Below are 18,533 nucleotides of genomic sequence, written 5' to 3'. Positions count from 1 at the left end.
CAACAACAATTAAAGAAACATCTATTCTAAATATATTGATGATAATTGGGATATGCAGGATTTTTTCTTGCATTTTTTCATTTGTTTTTACTTAAATATAGTACAGCAAATATAGTAAGTAAAATACTTCATATAAACAACTTTATTAAAGTATAAGTAGTTTCTAAAAACTACTCGGAAAATTTGCCCTCAAAATAACTACAATAAAACAGCCAGGTCATCATGATCATGAATGCGAAGATAACTAGTGATGCTTGGCCTCCTGTGCATTGAGCTAAATGACTAGATCTCTGGGTCTCCCTTTGAGCAGCCAGGATAAGTAATTCACCTGTGGTAATGTGAGAGAGAAACCTGCTGTTAATCATTCATGGTGGCTCCGCTTCTGTGCGCTCTCTGTCCTACATTTATCCTGTCACTGCAAGTCGCACCATGAGTTGACACAGTTGCAGTTGGAACATGATTGTGAGTCACATGACGCCTGTCCTGTTCATGCCCACACTCGTATGATCTTTGAAGGTCACAAATAAAAAACTGCAACCAGACTCCTTAATGAAATAGGTCCAAATATAACCTGTCTGAATGTAAACTGCAGAAATCCAGATTACAATGAAAAGCAACCTGATACAGCGTCTCTCTGCAGAGTCTCTCTGTTCACTTACTATTTTATTAATGTGGCCACACGCCTGTAAAAGTCTGACTCCAGTCATGAAAGGGGGGTCAGTATCGAGTTTCCCAGGCCCTACAATGGGGACCTGGTCAGGTTGCATTCCCCTGTTTGTCCCTGCTCATGAGCAGCATGTTGACGAGTCTGACATCCTGTCAGTGGCACATTTAAAACTTTAATTAGACTTTTTTGTCCATGCACTAACCTTTGGAAACATGCAATATATGTGTAAAATGGCATATCTACTGCGGTGGGAAAATCTTACAAAACCAGACACACACTGTAAATGTGTCTTTAACAGAGGTTCTGCTCAGTGAAGATACATTGTGTAAAATTTAGCAATATTTATTGGTGAAGTTGCTGTTGCTGCTGAATATTCCTCACCTTTATGTTCAACCAAGGGTGTTGAAGAACCTTGATTCAGCATCAAAACTCAAAAGATATTTAGTTTGTCCAATGTGGTGAATCGTAAGAAACAAAATGTCCTCCTGATATAAATATAAAGAGGTCATTCTGGGGTCATGAAATACTGTGACTGTCAGTTGATTGTACTTTATAAAGAGTTCAGTGTCATTATTTATCTTTAAACTAATGTCTAATTAATAGAATTTCCACGTAATTTGACACACTGGACCTTTAATTCAAACATGCATGGTTTGCATGTTTACTTGGAAATGACAGTGTTGTACTTTAGCTCTGGGCTTGTTAGCAGCACACACACCTGTCAGGCACAGATAAGCTAAAAGTCTAAGGTTGTTGGAACAGCTGAAAACCCCCACAGCACCGTCTCTCGAAAAAAACAACACCCCCCAAAAAAAACCTAAAATTAATCATTTCATCTTTACATTATAGATTGCTGAGTGAAAACTGTTCACGGGGGAAAATATGGAACTTTATTGAGTGTTAACAACATCACTTTACACATATTTCCCCAAAGTAAAGGCACTTTCCAACCATTTTAACAACCCCTCAGCTGTCCCTTTAGATCAGGGGCTGCTGCCACTGACTTCACAACTTCTACCCGCAGAAACAGCGCCATCATGTGTTTTACAGAAGATATGCCCATGGTTACAGAATTGGTCCACAGTGTAAAACAAGTCATTTTGGTGTGTTGGCAAGAGTTGATCATGCCAGTGTGGAAATGATGCAATAACAATTCTATTAACCCCATTTAAAGTGACTTTTGTCTGTTTCGCTATATATATATATACAACATTATGAATATATGTGCTATTTTTTTTTTTACAGTAGAAAAGTAATAATTTTTGGCTTCCTGTTATTTTATCTTGCTCAGTGTTGATCGATGGCGTATTTGTGTGATGATTTAAAAAGTCTCTATTTTCTCCTCTGCATGCTGAGAGCTAGATTCACTCTCCAGCTCCCCTGAGACTGTGAGGAGCTGCATCACCTGGTTCACCTCCTCCTCTCCCCCACCAGCACTCACGCTCTCTCTGCTGTCTCCACTCTCTCCTTCCTTCTCTCCCCCTTTCCCTTTCTCTGCTCTACCTGTTTCTTTTCCACACTCACTGCTGTCACGTCCAGCCTCGCTCACACACTCTTTCCCCTCTGCCAAACTGCATGCGGCCTGGTCGTGAAACTGTGGAGGAGGGTCAGAGGTGACAGGCGACTGAAACGCCTCCACAGGAGTGGCGGACGCGTCTTCGTCCTCGGTCGTACTGGAGACGGGGACACGGACACGTACGCGCGCCGACTTAGTCCTCAGACGCGTCTTGAGCTCGTCTTCCCTTGACTGACAGAGAGTGGAAGAACAGGAGAAAAAACGGAAGACAAAATGGAAAATGTTAACTGTTAGACAAACACAGAGAGAACAGACACACACACACATTCACACACTACCTTGCGTCTCTCTTCAGCTAGTCTTATCTTCTCATCGATCTCTTCTCTGCTGGGGACACTCTGCATCTTCTTTGCCTTCAGAGACTCCAGTCTGGAGGGAGGCCTTCGCCTGACCACATCCCTGTCATCCAGCTGACACACACACACACACACACACACACACACAGACATTCAAACAGCAGAGGGAGACATAAGACAAACCATCTCCATATTAAAGATGAATGCACTTAAATTAAAACTGACCGCTCATATCTATTGATCTATCGATCCTCTAACCCACCTACCTATATTAATCTGATTTAAAGATTGTGTGTCCTGTGTCTTTCCTGTTTCTACATACAAGTGTTTGGTTTGAAAAAGGAACCTATAAGGAAGCCAGGCTATAGTTTTCAGGTCACCATGGCAACCAAAGGTCACTACTTACCCTAGTCATTATTGTTATGTAAGTAAATCTCAGCAGCCAGTCTCAACAAAGGCCTGGGTAGCAAGGTTTCTTTTCTCTTTTTCAATGTAAGTGTCGGGTGCTATTACGGCATTAATAAGTGTCCATTATTTAAGTAGTTTTAAAGTCCAGTCAGTCAAGACTCTGAAAAGTAGCCTGGATGATGATTCATTCAAATATTAATAATATAATGATGAAATTATGCACAGTGAATACACATAGATCTTGTTTTTACTTGGTTAGAATGGGAATATTCTTTGGGAGAAATATAATACATTGTTAAAATAAAGAACAAGAAGGCATCAATTCTAATATTATGACATTATAGTCCCCCATACACTCTTGACTTTGCAGCAAGAAGACACCAGTTCACGATCCGGTCGATACAAGGGCCTTTCTGCATGGAGTTTGCATGTTCTCCCCCTGTGTGCGTGGGTTTTCTCCAGGTTGTCCGGTTTCCTCCCACAATCCAAAAACATGCAATATGGTGATTAGGTAAATTGGACACTGTAAATTGACTGTAGGTATGGGTGTGGATGGTTGTTAGTCTCTATGTGACCGTGTGATTGACTGGCAGCCTGTGTACCCTGCCTTTCGCCCTATGTCAGCTGAGATTGGAACCAGCAACCCTCATGTGGAGGATAATGCAGTAGAAGGTGAGTCTGCTATTCTGATTTTCAGATATAAAGGGATGATGCCCTGTCAGTCTGGTTCCACATTAACCAGTGTGTACAAAGTAACGCACCATGATGTTGTACGCCTCTCCAGCCATGTTGCTCCTTTCTCTGCTCTTTCCCTCTGAGATGATACCTTGGTTCAGGAGTTCCTCCAGGATCTCACTGGACTTTTGACGCTCATGCACTGTGTACACGAAACATGAAAATATGATCAGAAACACAGCACAGGATTTTTTTTTCTTCTCAAAAGTTGGTTTAAAACACATCACCCACCACCATCTTGGGCAATTCTGTCTGCCACACTCGCTCCACCACAGCCTGATGTTAGAGGAGGGAGTATTCTGGGCACCGCTCCAGGTAACACGGGCATTTCCTTGTTCTCCATCACCACGCCGCTGTCCGTGGTGCCCTTTGACACGGCAGAGTCTCCACGACTACCCAGTTTACTTCCTGTCTCATCCTGACCAGACACAGACAACATGAATGCAGGGAAGACAAACATTTGAGACGACCTTGTTCTGTGTGGTATCACGGACACCATGTTGTGATGTGATGATGACATTTTGTGTGTTGACCCATTGTCATGAACACAATAGATCAAGTTCAACACTGTTGCTGGCAGGTAACTGCAGATCACCCCATCTATGATTCTGAAACCTATTGTATTAAACCTTAAACCTGACATATCATATAATATGATTAATTAGCATGCTTTATACAAATATAACATAATATTATTCTTCAGGATATGTTTAAGTGCAATAAAATAACACCATATAAATTAAAATGACTCATTATATGAGCTCAGCCTTGAACATCTACCACATTTTAATGGATAATAATTAACAATATGTGAATTCAATTTAGGCTTTTCTTGTATATGTGTTTTCATTTAATCCCTTTTCAGATGTATGTGGACCAATACCAATAAGAATTTGAAAAACTAATTGCAAAATTAAGCGTTTTATGTATTTTTGGGCAGTCTCATCCCCATAGTTCTATGGTAGCCTATATAAATTATTCAGTTCCATGTTTGGGGTGAACCTGCGCCATATATATAATTTATTGCGATTACTTTCACCTCTTTACACGGTGACACGCCACATTTTAAAGTGAGTCTGTTGGTCAGAGACTGTAGTTAAGTATGGTTTAGGTGTAGTTAGGCGCACTTACTTCATCTCCATCCACCAGCGGACGGACCGCTGTCACAGTGGAACTGCAGCATCCCATATTCACCACAAAGCAACGGGATTAAATTAAAGTCATCGATGTGACGATGTCAGCTTTGATCACACCTCACTGTGTCCTGTTCTCGGCGTGTTTTCGCTCTGTGACGCCTGGCATTCCTTCACACACAGGCGCGGACATTCTCCATGAGCCTGGTGCGTTGCTAAGGGACGTTGCTACAATAAATGTGACCCGGTTAAAGAGATGACAACCAGGAAACAAGCCACTACAAAACGACTCGTCTCAATCTACTGCACATACACACACTGCACTGATAGACATGACCTTTTGGTCAGTCAGTCACAAGCAGCAGGATTTTAGAGGTCAAACTCACATTTCATTTCAGAAATGCACCAACATTCAGAAACAAACAAAACAGCACAGTCAGAGTTAAATCCTCCAAAAAAATAAATAATGCGTTTTTCCCCCATTTTAAAACCTATGATTTCCTTTATTTTTATCTACGCTGAATAAACACTACAATCTGTGGTAAGCAGCAAACGTGTGTACAATTTGGAACAAAAAAAAACGTTTGTTTAGAGATTGTATTTTTTTAAATTATTACAATAAATGACATGCTTTGCTTTGCCCTCTCATTCAAACAGGCAAAATCAAACGCAACGGACCGAAGCTCTTTGTCACTTACTGTTACTACATTACCCATGATGCTTCAGTACGTGGCCCCTGTGTTGGATGACAGCTATCCGGCGCCGAAACACCGATAGACGCTTAAACGAAAGAGCCATGGCGGCCACGGGTGGAGGGAAAATTAGAAGCAGGAGGTATCACATCGCTTCTAAACCTTACTCCAAGAGCAAACAGGTAATTTGTATGAAAGTTTTCGCGTCAGAAGCCCGTGTCGAGAATGTTACGGTGACTGCAGTAGCACAATTCCCCGCCATGTAATATTGTTTTGTTGGAGACATTTGAAGGCCTGCCGTTAGCGCTCGTGGCCTCCACGCGCTGCTAGCATAACCGGGAAATGCTAGTAAACTAGCCAGTTGCCTCATAGTTTAGCAAAATCAGACGAACTTGACAGTTAAAATCACGACATGGTTGGTCGTTTAGCTGATCCATTGACCAGATAAATGTGTGAACATAGTTTGAGATGTGACACGCAAGTAAAACAAGTCATTGTTCTATTAATGCGTCGCTAGCGAAGTTAGCGGTAAGCTAGGAAGTGGAATTCATTTTAGCTAGCGGGGCTAATGTCAGCTAGCAGGCTAGCACCTGCGAGCAACGCATTGTTGTCTTCGCTGTTAAAGTTTGGGGGGTTCACATCGTCGCTAGAAGACGTGACATGGACATGTGGGCCCAGTTCTTAGCTGTCCGCATCTGCATTTAACTAACTTGCATTCAACCGAATTTTGAGTGTGCTATAATAACGTGTTGTGTAACGTTTTGATGCCAGGTTCGCTAACATTAGCCAAATCACAGCCAGTTGGTATTGCGCAGGAAGCATTGGCTGGATGAGAACCCACATGGTTGCCTGAGTTGTTACATGTAGCTTGGACATAAACTAATACACACACACCGCTTCACATTGACATAACAGCGGACATGAATGCATGTATATCCGATTATTCTTATGAAAAAGATTGTTTATTTATGAAGGCTAACCTGCTAATGTTTATGTGACTGCAAAGACGGTGGAAAAACGTTATAGTATGTGCAGATTCTCGGCATTATTGTGGATAATATAAGTTGCATTAAATGCTGATAGGTTGTGATAGACCAGGCCCTGTTAAGACAGCTAGAGAGGAAACTATTTTTGTGTGCATATCTTAATAGAAACACAATTTTTTTTTACATCTCATTCAAACTGCATTTGTGGTGGTTTGAAATTCGAATCAGATTTGATGAGTTTGAAGGCGTTGGGTGCTAAAATCTGATTTACAGATTCCCTCAAATATTTACCAACAGCAACATTACCAAAGCCAGCACTTGGTATGTTTACATGCACAGTTTAATCAAGCAAAGGCCGTAGTCTGACTAAGACCACCCATTGGTAAAGTTGCAGAGTCTGAGTAAACATGCAAAAGAAACATTTATTGGATGTGTACTCCACCAACATAGGTGGCGCTGTATCTCCCTATAGTGCTACAAGTGTGTTAATTGTGATACAGATTTGATCAATGATAGCTCTTGTGGTTGCTGCATTCTTATGGTCAGTCTGAGTCAGTCAGACTAAAGCCCAATTTATACTCCTGCGTAAAGTGCTCTGCGTAGGCTACGCAGAGTTCTCTGCGTCGACGCAGAACCTGTCGAAGAGCCTTTGCGTCGTCTCCGGGTGCACGGAATATTTTTTAAGTGTCCGTCACTCCGTCAAGGGACAACGGAGTCGGCAAGAGCTGCGATTGGTCCTCAGGACAGGCCGAGCGAAGCTGCTCTGTGCGGGCTCACAGTGAGCACCGAGCGATACAGAGGGCGGAGCTCATCCCCGCCGACTTCGTCGCTGCCAAACTATAAATACGTCATATCTTAACACACACAGCACATGTTTAGACTCTAAATGGCCAATTTCTCGCCTCAAATTATCTTAAAACTGCATTCCAGGACACAGAAAAGTGACAAACGGCCACTGTTTCAACAACAACAGTCTTTCTGCCTCGGACGCCATTGCTCACTGTAGCCAAAAGCACAACAACCTTGCGCAGTGATCGGGCGGGAAATTGCAGCGCCTATCCGTCACCACGGCGCAGAAGTATAAAGGCTCGAGTGGTCTACGTGGTGACGCAGACGGATAACGTATTACGCAGTCGGAGAAGTATAATGTGGCCTTAAGACTATTTCTGTGACATCAAGAAAGCTGAATTATTGTCTTAGTCTGACTAAAATCGCACTTTTAGCATGTATGTAAGCACACTGACTGTCACTACTACCAGAGAGGAAGAATCTTGATTTCGGGATTCAGTGTTGATGCATTAGAGGCTGTTGGTGAAGGGGAAACTTAATAATCAACTTTATCAACTTATTACAGCTTTCTATCAGGACTGCTTTTTATCAGTTGTATTCCTGGCAATGTAGTAAGGAGTTAACTGGAAACTGGAAAATTAACATTCAAGTAATTTGTATTTACTTCACATGTAGAAAATCCACCTGTTGGGAGTCAAGGAAAAGAGCAGGTTATATCCCAGTACCAATGCTTTGAATGCTACTTCAACAAAAGCATGAACACCGGACATCCTAAGGTTGTGAGCAGCGACCGGAGGAATTATTGCTGCAAACGGGGTTTTGAAAACCATTCATGGGTTCACTTAATCCATCACCCACTTTGATTGAAGTCTGTTGCAAAAAACAACAGCAATGTCTTTGTTATGTTCAGTTGTCCTTGAAATTTGGGCAAGCTTTTCTGTAATAGCATGGGTTTAGAGAACTCCTAGATAAAAAAAAGTAGACCGCGCATGATAAGACATGTAGTCTTTGCACTGAGTCTCTTGATCCCACTCTCAAAAGGGATTGTTTGTATGTCTTAACAGTGGGAGTCTTTTGACGTCTCTTACTTTGCACCCACCTGTACATAAATGATCGAACTGTGTCATTGAATATTAAAATATAAAAAATAAAAATACATGGTCACGTAGTCACATGACCCTGTTCAGAGTACATGTAAGAAAGTGTAGCATTTAAAATTGTACATTAATTAAATCAATACTACATTCTTGACTCATTGATATGTGTACTTACGCATAGATTAAAGTGCAGGGGGCCCACAGGTGTCTCTTAAAGATAAACAAAAAGCCAGCCGAACGTGTGGCTCTTATCAGTAGTTGAAAGCAATGGGGGCATGTACATGAAGAGATCTAACTAGTTGTGTCTTAATTTTTTTTCCTTCTCCATATGGTGTATTCCCACAAAAACATGGGTCAACAGTACCTTATCTGTAGACATCCATACAGAGTATATGTGTACAGATTACAGGTATAATAATAGAAGTTGCACAGCCTTGTTCAGTGCTTTCAAATTCTGTGTTTAATTGATCAATTCATTCATGCTATAGCTTTAGTTTCTGGTAGTTTGACCAAAATTGTGACAGTACGTACACGCCATATTTTAGTTCACTGACTGTCAGATTGTGTCTGTGCTCTGGTTATGCAGGAAGTACTGAACTAATCGTTTTAATGATTCAGTACACAAAATACAACTACTTTGCTCATCACTATTTTGTGTGTGTTGCGTATAAAATAACATCACTGCAGTTTCACGCAGCTGTGCTGTGATGACCCCCTCCATATTGAACAGGTACTATGAAGTAATGGAAAACGACGTGCCTGGTATCCAAACTGTGTATGCTGGAACTGTGTAGTGGAAAAGCGATATTTGATTAACTTTTGAAAAGAATATACTGCCCCATGAAATGGATCTGTGCAGATAGAAGATGTCTTCTTCCATTGCTTATGGACATCACATCATGGTGTCACCATTAAATGCTACATTTAAGCATTCCTGCTATAATGAAACATTTGACTGTTAATTGATCTTCTCTGCTCCTTTGCAGTACCGTGTCACAAAAGGCAGCGTGACAGTGACAGAAGTGTTAACAAATGCAAATAGTCTAAAATGAGAAGATGGTGGAATGTTGACAAAGAATTTTCTCCTGGCACATTAAACTAAATATATTCAGTCTTGTTGTCCCGCAAAGAGATGCACCCTCTCCTTTTTCTTGTTTTAATTTTAACTTGCTGATTATGTGATCTTTCCAGCTATTTTCCTGAAGAATTTCAATATTTTACATACAGAGCACATGCACACAACAGCTATGGAAGTCATTCAACTTGACTTTTGCAGAGCTTGATGATGAGTGGACCATTTGAATCAGGTGTCTTGGAGCAGGGCATCATCTAAAACATGCAGGGCAGGGGTCCCAGAGGACCAGGATGGGAAACGCTGGTCTAGGAAAATCCATGTCCAAAAAGACTTACATTTATGGGCCTTTATCTGTGAGTTTTCTCAGTCATTTTCATTTCATTCCATTTTCATTACCTCCTTTCCCCTTTTCATGTGTTTATAAGCAGCAAACAGGCATCATCAGTCGGGTGACAGACACAGTAAAGAGCATCGTCCCCTCCTGGCTGCAGAAATACTTCAAGAATGAAGATGCTACTGAAGGAGAGGGGCCTGCACAACGAGCAGACCAGAACTGTCAGCTGCCACCACCACCTCCCCTTTCTCCTGCTAATGGTAGTGAAGAGGGACCTCCTCTCCTGGATGGTCGTGAATCCCCGGAACCAAGCACCAGTAACACTGGTATATGATTAATTTTGGTCTAAAGTTATCCTATCTATCACATGAGAATAGCAGTTTTATGTTGTCCTCTGTACTGCCGTACTCATCAATTTCCCTCTTAAACAGAACCCTCAACTAGCCGTGCATCCCTGAACTTTCAGGAGTATGTGCTTTCGAGGCCCCCTTTGAGTCGATTCCACCTTCATTTACCCCCACTGGATGCCTCTTCTCCAAATCTGGGGGCTTCCAGTAACCTCCTCTCCCAGCCCTCCACCTCCTCAGCCCCTGGACCCTTTACTACAGGCTTCTCCTTGGTCAAAGAAATCAAGGACAACCTCTCGCAGCATGAAGATGATAACATCTCCACCACGAGTGGGTTCTCCTCCCGTGCCTCTGATAAAGGTAAAGTGGCAGAATAGAGAGCAGAGCATTTTCATGAAAGTGAAAATTCATCTAGGATCTGTGGCACATGGATTGCTGCTTTTTTGCAGAATGGCATCAAATTGAGTGACGATCTGGTTTAAACAGAATTTCTTTGCATTGTTTGAGATTTAATAGTAGCCCATTGATAACAAATTCAACCATAGAGCCCGAATAAGTTGCTGATATTAGCATTATGAAATATCTAATTAATCCTACCAATTATATGTTGTGTGCTGTTGGTAGAGATTTGTGGCAGTGACTTGATTTCTCCAATGGGTTGGCTCGTACCATAAATATATGGAGCCATAAATCTGCAAAATGTTCTTAGATTAATCTTCTCTTTTTCAGATGTCCCCACTTCTAAAACGGCATCACTTCCCCAGCTTTGGTCCCCAGAGATGGACAGAACAAACTCTGGGCCCCAGCCTTCCCAGTCCAGTCTGAAAAGGCCTGCTTTTAACCTGTCAGTTTTTGGAACATCTTCTAATGTGAGTACCTGGGTGCCTTTTTATCAGTGCGTATCTGCTACTGTGTAATAGAAGATAAACAAAATATGATACGAGGGTCTAAGGATAGAGGGTGTCGCTTGCTTTGTAGACTTTAAAGCCCTTCAAGGCAAATTGTGTTTGTAATGTTGGGCTATATCAATAAAAAGGACCTGACCTGGCTGAAAGCACACTATTAAATATTATATATATATATAAATATTAAATATACTAAATATTTTTTGTGTGATATGCATTATCTGGGAAGTCAGTAGTCTGCGAGTAGAGGGACCATATCTCTAGGTGGTGCATTCAGTTTCTTTTTAATCTACATTACTGCTCTGGTGTGCACTCTGACAAATCCCTCTTTGTGTATTTTATATAATATATTATAGATGATTTTATGGTTGAAAAAGGCCATTAATTTGTAATGTCAGTCAGTGATGTGATTCCACCTACACTTGATATAACTGAATGCTTTCTCTTGCAGTCGACATTAAACAGCACATCGCTAAACTCCAGCCATCTTGGAGATTCACCCTTCTACCCTGGGAAGACCACGTATGGTGGGGCATCTGCAGTCAGGAGCTCTCGGCTCCGTCCTGGAACACCATATCAGGTGAGCTAGTTGGAAACGTTTATTTGTACCAAGAGGCGTTAAATCTAAATGTACGTTCAATGCTCTGGGCGTTGATCTCATCAGCCCTTCGTTGGTGAGCTTATAATTTATGATGCACAATTTCTGATGTAATCAGGCAATTGTGACTGAATATAATTACCTAAATTAGTGACTAAATTGACTCATCTCCTCTCTAGGCCCCAGTGAGGAGACAGATTAAGGCCAAGCCTGCTGGAGCTCAGGCCTGTGGAGTGACTAGTGCCACAGCCAGACGCATCCTTCAGTCTCTGGAGCGCATGTCAAGCCCTCTGGCTGTAAGTTTGTACACACAAGCACAAAATATCAGTGCTATGACACCTGAGATTTTGTTAATGTCATACAATAGCTTTTCTTTGATGTTTATGTTTTTCTTAAATGATTATTTTTTTCTCATCTAATAGGATGCTAGGAGAATCCCAGCAACAACTTCATCTCCCATGTCACCAGTAAGTCTTTTTAATATACCTTCATATGTTCTAAGTGGCTTTTTTGCAATGAAATTATACAACATAACACTACACGTAACAATTAACACTCGAAAATGAAAGAAAAGCTTTCTGTTAAGAAGGCCTGCTATTTTACATGTCGTTTTTTTTTCTTTGCAGTTGATGGATGGCACAAATTTAGATGCACCACATTTCCAGTCCAAAAGGAAACGGGTAAGTTCAAAATTGTTCCTTCACACTGATTTGTTTAAAAATATAGTACTGTTTTTACAGTAACTCTATACTATATGTCCCTGTTCTGATTTCAAGCTTCACATCAGAAAACAACCTCACTAGTCTTCTGTGGTAGGGGTGCTTGACCTGAGGCTAAGTGAAGTGAATGAAATAGGGCTTCCATTGTACAAACTCAGCAGCACTTGTTGTCATTTGTCTTCCTGTCATTTCCTGTCACACTGCCTGTTGGTTTTCTCTATGGTAGTTAACGGGATTCTCCACAGCTGGGACACAGCTGCTCACTGCTGTGTTTGTGTCATTCCCTGTGTATTTGCATGCACATTGAAGTCCTTGTGATGGATAGTGAACCCCACTGTAGTATTTGGTTTATTAAGGCTTGTGTATATTGTGTGTGTGAAGTGTGGTCCATTGCATTGTGCCAACCTCAGACTGGACTTGTCCTAAGTAATAACTGTCAGGCATTCCCATCTATGACAGCTGCTTTGTAAAAGCCAACAATGGTGTATTGACATCGCGCATCCAAAATGATTCCACTGTAGATGTGTTTTGAGTTTGTAAAATAGCTAATATTACAGCAGGTTGTTTTACAGATGAAAAAATAATTGACATTTTTATTTCATTCTTAATAATGAACAGGTTGTCATAAAAAGAATTGGTCATTTTACCTGATATTAGACCCTGATATTATAAAAAACAAAGTGACATGAAAAAAAAGCACCTTTGCACTTTGCCCCCCTTTAATTTAATTCAGGTGGATTCGACCCTCCCACCTGTGCAGAAGCTGGTGGTTCCTTCTGCAGCCTCAGTGTCTGGAAACCGCTCTGTGTCCTTCAGACCTACTTTGACTCCAGGAGGAGTGAGCAGAAGTCTGGACAGGACCCCAAGAGAGATGGTCAGCAACACAGTGCAGTTACTGGACACCACAACATTTGTCCTCTCCATTAAACACAGCCAAGTGACATCTACTACATTATTAACCATACATTCTTTTGTATTATTCCCACAGCTGACAAGACAATCACCACAACTACCTAAAACAACTCCAGCTGCATTACAAAGGTAATGCTTCACTGTTGACTGACTTGGTGTCAGTAAGATGCAATTTTTATAAATAACTTCAGCTGTACATAAACTCAATTCTAGTGCTTCTCTTATTATGTGCAGTTCAACAGTGTTATGGGGGAACATTTCAGTTTGATTTTACAGTGGCTTTATTAAGTAATATTTTCATATTGTTATTCACCTTCTAGCACAATGGGTACCAGTGTCCTGACCTATCCACTGTCCAGCACGCCTGCAGCCAGCAGTGTCTACTCTGGGGGAGGCAAGATGAAGAGAGAGAGGACCAGTACACGACCCTCAAGCAAACGACCTGAAGAGGATGAGGTATGGGTATAAACCACAAGGCTGATCTAGGTTCTCAATTTACTGTGCTATATTGAATGAGAAAACACAGCACTTTGAACTAAAACTACCCAAAAGAGAAGTTATAAATGTAGATGAAATAATGTGAAGCTTCACAAAATATTTGAATTTAGGGCAAACAAAAATGTAATTGCATGTACTGGTCAAAGTAAAATGTTTTGTGCCCTCTGATCTTAGGTGGTTGAGGTACCTGACCTTCCAGCCATTTCACTTCCCATCAACACCTCCACTTTGCCCACCTTCAGCTTCTCCTCACCTCTTCCACCTGCCACCACCTCCGCTGCCTCCAACGCCACCACCGTTAGTCCTGCTAAGAAAACATTCACAAATAAGGTCTGTTCTCAGGCTGATTGTTTCTTACTATATTTTTCTTACAAATCTTAATAGTAAACAATATTTTGCTAATTTTTGTTTATTTTTGTTCTTTCACAGGAGCTCCCAATAGCTTCAACACCTCCATGTGTACCTTTCACATTTTCTTCCCCTATTGTTAAAGCAACTGCTGCTAGCCCACCTTGCTTTTCCCCTTCTGTAAGTAAAAGGATTATTTCTGTATATTTACATCATTGGTTAGTTTGTGTCAATTTAATTGAACCGATAACACTGATTAAAAGTGTATTATTTTCTTGATTATAGGCAGGATTTACTTTCAGTGCACCTGTAGCAAAGTTAGGTTCCTTGATGTCAAATGGAAAGTTGGCCACTCCTATAGCAGGAACTGGTAAGTTCTGTTACAATTGATAATACTAATTTATTCCCTACTGGGGAAAAAAGTTGATTTTTCTGTTTCAAATTTTTTTATACAGTAAAACTTACAGAAAACATAAGCACAGATGATTTTGAAGGACCCTTTAAACCAGCTAAGGTCCTGAAGCAGGGCAGCGTGCTGGATCTTCTCAAAGCACCTGGTTAGTATCACTAACCTCACTAACAGTTTTTGTGTGGTCATTCAGTACTGTGCAAGAGGCATTTTAAGATCTTTATCCTAATAAACATCATTCAAAAAAGGATCAACTGACTATTGTCAAGAATATAAGGCAAGGCTCTGGCTCGTAATTTATGTCATTTGTAACGCCTGTGTTGTGAGAGGTGAAGGGTTTGCACATTTATTTCCACTTGCCAGTACATCCAAGTTACATTTATATCCACTTGTATCCAAGCTTCTTTAGGATTAACAACATATAGAAATACAGAAAGACAACGTAACCCAAAGTCACGTAGTGTGACCTGACAGTCAAAAAACCTTATTACACAAAACTTGGTACACATCGACCCACTCTAACTGTTCACAAATTACATTGTAACAGATAATACTGCACCAACCACCAGAACTAACCCTAAACTAAAACACTGGCTCCTACAACAATATATATTTGAGAAAGCATCTTTATAGCGTTTTTACACCTGCCTGAAATTTTTCCACCACACTCGGAGACAAATTCTCTGTCATCATTTGACACTTAAAATCATAATTTTGCATCAGCAAGGCCAACGGTAAAGCTGGTGATGACCTAAGAAAGTCTTGTTATTTTTTATAGTATTGAAACTTTGACTTAATTATTGTTTTCTTGTTGTCTCTAGGCTTTGCTTCTCCTGTTGCTCAGCCTTCCCCAAGCCCACACAACTCTCCTCAGCAGACCCCCGCTCAGTCCACTGCCTCCACCCCCACAACCACCTCCACCTTCTCTTCTTCAGCAGGGTTTGGCAGTATGTTCAAAGCCCCACTAAACTGGAGCTGTAGTGTCTGCCTGGTGCATAACAAGCCATCAGATGCGAAGTGTGTGTGCTGTATGGCTCCTCAGCCCAATTCCTCCTCATCAAAATCTATGAACAGTAAGCCTTCAACTACAACCTGGCTTGGGCCAGAGAGCAGCAGCACCACCACCATCACCACTACAACCAAATCTGCTGGAACCTGGGACTGTGATACATGTCTTGTTCAAAACAAGCCCGATACAGTAAAGTGTGTGGCCTGTGAAACGGCCAAACCAGGGACTGGACTTAAACCCTCACTGACTCTTCCTTCTGCCTTTTCACCTGTTAAGACCACACCCACTCCCACAGCCCCGGTGTCCACAGGGTTTATTGGTTTTGGAGACAAGTTCAAAAAACCTGAGGGATCATGGGAATGTGATACATGTATGGTAATGAACAAGGCGGAGGATACAAAGTGCGTGGCCTGCATGACTGCTAAACCAGGTAATAAAAGCATGACTGTGGTGTCCTTGTTATTGATATTGATACAATTATAATTGTTTAATTGGCAAATGTTAGTTTAACGACATGTCCTGTTTTCCTCACAAACACCACAGGAGCATCAGCAGGAGCTTCAGTGGGAGCAGGAGATTCAGCAGGAGCTTTAGTGGGAGCAGGGGCATCGGCAGGACATTCAATGGGAGCGGGAGATTCAGCAGGATCTTCACTAGGATCCACGTCTTCACTCAGTTCTGTGCCATTGCTAGGGTTTGGAGATAAATTCAAGAAACCGGAGGGTTCCTGGGAGTGTGATGTTTGTCTTGTACAAAATAAGGCTGCTGATGTACAGTGTGTTGCTTGTCAGACACCCAAACCTGGAGCTACTGTGGAGGCCAAAGGTAAATAAAATACTTACTTGTTTTTCCTCCTAAGTTATTAGGAAATACTTTCATAAGTGGAATTACTTAAATTTTTATCTACACTGCCTTCTTTGAATTCCAAATGTTTGATAAATAAGATTTGAATACATTTTTATTTCTATGGGTTATTGAAACATAAATGTGATGCATGTTTGCTTGTTACTGAAGCTTTCAGCAAAATATAATCAAGGACTTAATGTAACCTGAATTTAACAAACATAATCTTTTCTCTTTTATTGTAGCTGGTGGGACTTCAGGCTCCACTACATTTGGCTCTTCTACCTCCAGTTCTGGAGGGTTTAAGTTTGGCACATCCGATAGTACCTCTGGATCTGGATCTGGATCTGGAAGTTTTAAGTTTGGCATATCTGACAGTACCTCAGGATCTGGATCTGTAGGTTTCAAGTTTGGAGGCTCGGTTTCAGAATCATCATCCCTTTCAACATCAGGGGGATTCAAATTTGGAATCTCATCAGAAACCACTTCTAAAGACACTACTTCATCAGGTTTCAAATTTGGCAGCTCATCTGAGGGCTTTAAATTTGGGGCTACCTCTAGTGATGACAAAAAGTCAGACCAACCTAGCACAGGCTCTGGGTTTAAGTTTGGAGTTGGTGACGGGACAGTGTTTGGAAGTGGGTCATCTAGCACAGAAAGCAATGCTTCTAAGGGCGGCTTTACCTTTGGACTGTCTAAACCTGAAGAGAAAACATCAGACAACACCACCTCATCCTCTGTTAGTTTCACTCCTTCTGTGTCCTCTCTTGGAAAGGGCGATAGTGCTGCATCATCAAATGACACCACATCAGCATGTACCACTGCAGCCACAACCACCACCACCACCACCGGGTCTGTTTTTGGGAGACTGGGTGAGTCGAGTTTGCCGACCACTGAGCCACAAGGGGGCTTTAAATTTGGTTCCATAAAGACGGACAATGATGCAGCAGCTCCCACATTTTCCTTTGGCAAGTCGGAGGAAAATAGGGAAGGCGCTGCCTCCACAGCTCAATCTGCCTTCCTTTTTGGTGCTGCTAACAAAGATGCAGATGCTACACCAGCACAGGCCGCTTCAGGTGGCTTTTCCTTTAGCAAGCCCAGTGCTCCACCACAACAGCCTCCACCTCCCTATCCCTTTGGTAAGGCAGCAGTTAAGAGTGAAACACCTGCTCCAGAGGCTCCAAAGCCCTCCTTCACCTTTGGACAAAGTGCTACAGGTAACTCATTTGTGAATGGCATGCTTTTTGAATGTGTTAACAAAACGATGCATAGTTGTCCTGGATGACTTATTTTATTGTTTGGTGAATTTGTTCTACACAGCAGATTCTGGTGCTCCTGCTCCAAAACCAGCCTTTTCCTTCATGGCTAATAATCCTGCCATCACCACCAACTCCACCCCCCCATCCTCGAGCCCGGCGCCCAGTCTGTTTGGCAGCAGTACCACCCAGGCCACAGCTCCCTCTGCAGCTCCCAGCACTTTCATGTTTGGTCAGACTGCTGCTGCAACCTCTGGTGATGCTCCTCCAGCGAACACCTTTGTCTTTGGACAGAGCCAGGATAGCCAGCCATCTGCTCCATCTGCAGCTCCTCTGAATTCTGCTCCAGCTCCAGCTCAACCCTTTATCTTTGGCGCTTCTGCCAACGCTGCTGCTGCTCCTCCTGCTGCTGCTTCATCCTTCGGTTTTGGAGCAGCAGCACCCTCTGCTGCCCCATCTTCAGGTTTGTATCTCAGTATAAGCTTCATTGACAAATGTGTAATATATACATTTGATAAACAATCTCAGTAAATACACTCGTGTATATTTTCTATTCCTTTTTTAAACAAACAGCTCCCTCCGCAGCTCCCTCTCCCTTTGGATTCAGCTCAGCTCCAGCCAGTGGCTTTGGGGCCAACCAGACTCCCTCGTTTGGCTCATCCTTTGGTTCCTCTTTCACAGCCACGCCCTCCCAAGCTCCTGCCTTTGGGGCCAAACCTGAAGCTGCTCCTGTCTTTGGACAGCAGGTCAACTCCACACCTGTGTTTGGTGCAGCTACTAATTCTGCACCAGGTGGGTAACCCAAATCAGTTTTCCTATTTACTGTAATACAATTTGTCAGCGAGACTGGACTTGCATGTGTCTTATCTAGGTAGAATTATAGTTGTCATAAAAATGTGTA

The 18,533-nt window shown here is 41.9% G+C and overlaps 2 protein-coding genes across 3 annotated transcripts in view; one reads left to right on the top strand and one right to left on the bottom strand.

Annotated features, from left to right (window-relative positions):
• Nucleotides 1-1,988: 1,988 nt before the first annotated feature.
• stmnd1 (stathmin domain containing 1) lies at nucleotides 1,989-4,870 on the bottom strand (the record flags this gene model as incomplete). The annotated part of the gene is made up of 5 exons (XM_083899492.1): nucleotides 1,989-2,414; nucleotides 2,522-2,653; nucleotides 3,709-3,824; nucleotides 3,914-4,100; nucleotides 4,814-4,870. 5 exons carry the CDS (start codon nucleotides 4,868-4,870, stop codon nucleotides 1,989-1,991), a joined length of 918 nt encoding a protein of 305 aa, XP_083755618.1.
• Nucleotides 4,871-5,582: 712 nt separating this feature from the next.
• The window catches only part of nup153 (nucleoporin 153), a 14,599-nt gene continuing 1,648 nt past the window's right edge, over nucleotides 5,583-18,533 (top strand). Inside the window, exons 1-20 of one of the 2 annotated variants that reach the window (XM_083899250.1) lie at nucleotides 5,583-5,689; nucleotides 9,880-10,114; nucleotides 10,220-10,495; nucleotides 10,865-11,004; nucleotides 11,492-11,620; nucleotides 11,818-11,934; nucleotides 12,061-12,105; nucleotides 12,265-12,318; nucleotides 13,091-13,231; nucleotides 13,346-13,398; nucleotides 13,590-13,725; nucleotides 13,942-14,097; nucleotides 14,197-14,295; nucleotides 14,401-14,485; nucleotides 14,571-14,672; nucleotides 15,346-15,963; nucleotides 16,077-16,358; nucleotides 16,622-17,593; nucleotides 17,697-18,095; nucleotides 18,206-18,424. In XM_083899250.1, coding sequence (XP_083755376.1) covers nucleotides 5,612-5,689; nucleotides 9,880-10,114; nucleotides 10,220-10,495; nucleotides 10,865-11,004; nucleotides 11,492-11,620; nucleotides 11,818-11,934; nucleotides 12,061-12,105; nucleotides 12,265-12,318; nucleotides 13,091-13,231; nucleotides 13,346-13,398; nucleotides 13,590-13,725; nucleotides 13,942-14,097; nucleotides 14,197-14,295; nucleotides 14,401-14,485; nucleotides 14,571-14,672; nucleotides 15,346-15,963; nucleotides 16,077-16,358; nucleotides 16,622-17,593; nucleotides 17,697-18,095; nucleotides 18,206-18,424 — 4,336 coding nt within the window. In that variant the 5' untranslated portion in view covers nucleotides 5,583-5,611. The remainder of the gene's footprint in view (nucleotides 5,690-9,879; nucleotides 10,115-10,219; nucleotides 10,496-10,864; nucleotides 11,005-11,491; nucleotides 11,621-11,817; nucleotides 11,935-12,060; nucleotides 12,106-12,264; nucleotides 12,319-13,090; nucleotides 13,232-13,345; nucleotides 13,399-13,589; nucleotides 13,726-13,941; nucleotides 14,098-14,196; nucleotides 14,296-14,400; nucleotides 14,486-14,570; nucleotides 14,673-15,345; nucleotides 15,964-16,076; nucleotides 16,359-16,621; nucleotides 17,594-17,696; nucleotides 18,096-18,205; nucleotides 18,425-18,533) is intronic. The other variant, XM_083899251.1, reaches the window with a different exon arrangement.

The sequence above is a fragment of the Microchirus variegatus genome, assembly GCF_963457635.1.
Source record: "Microchirus variegatus genome assembly, chromosome: 13".
NCBI lineage: Eukaryota > Metazoa > Chordata > Actinopteri > Pleuronectiformes > Soleidae > Microchirus > Microchirus variegatus.
Note: the sequence above shows the minus strand (reverse complement) of the source record. Positions and strands in the feature narration are given on the sequence as shown.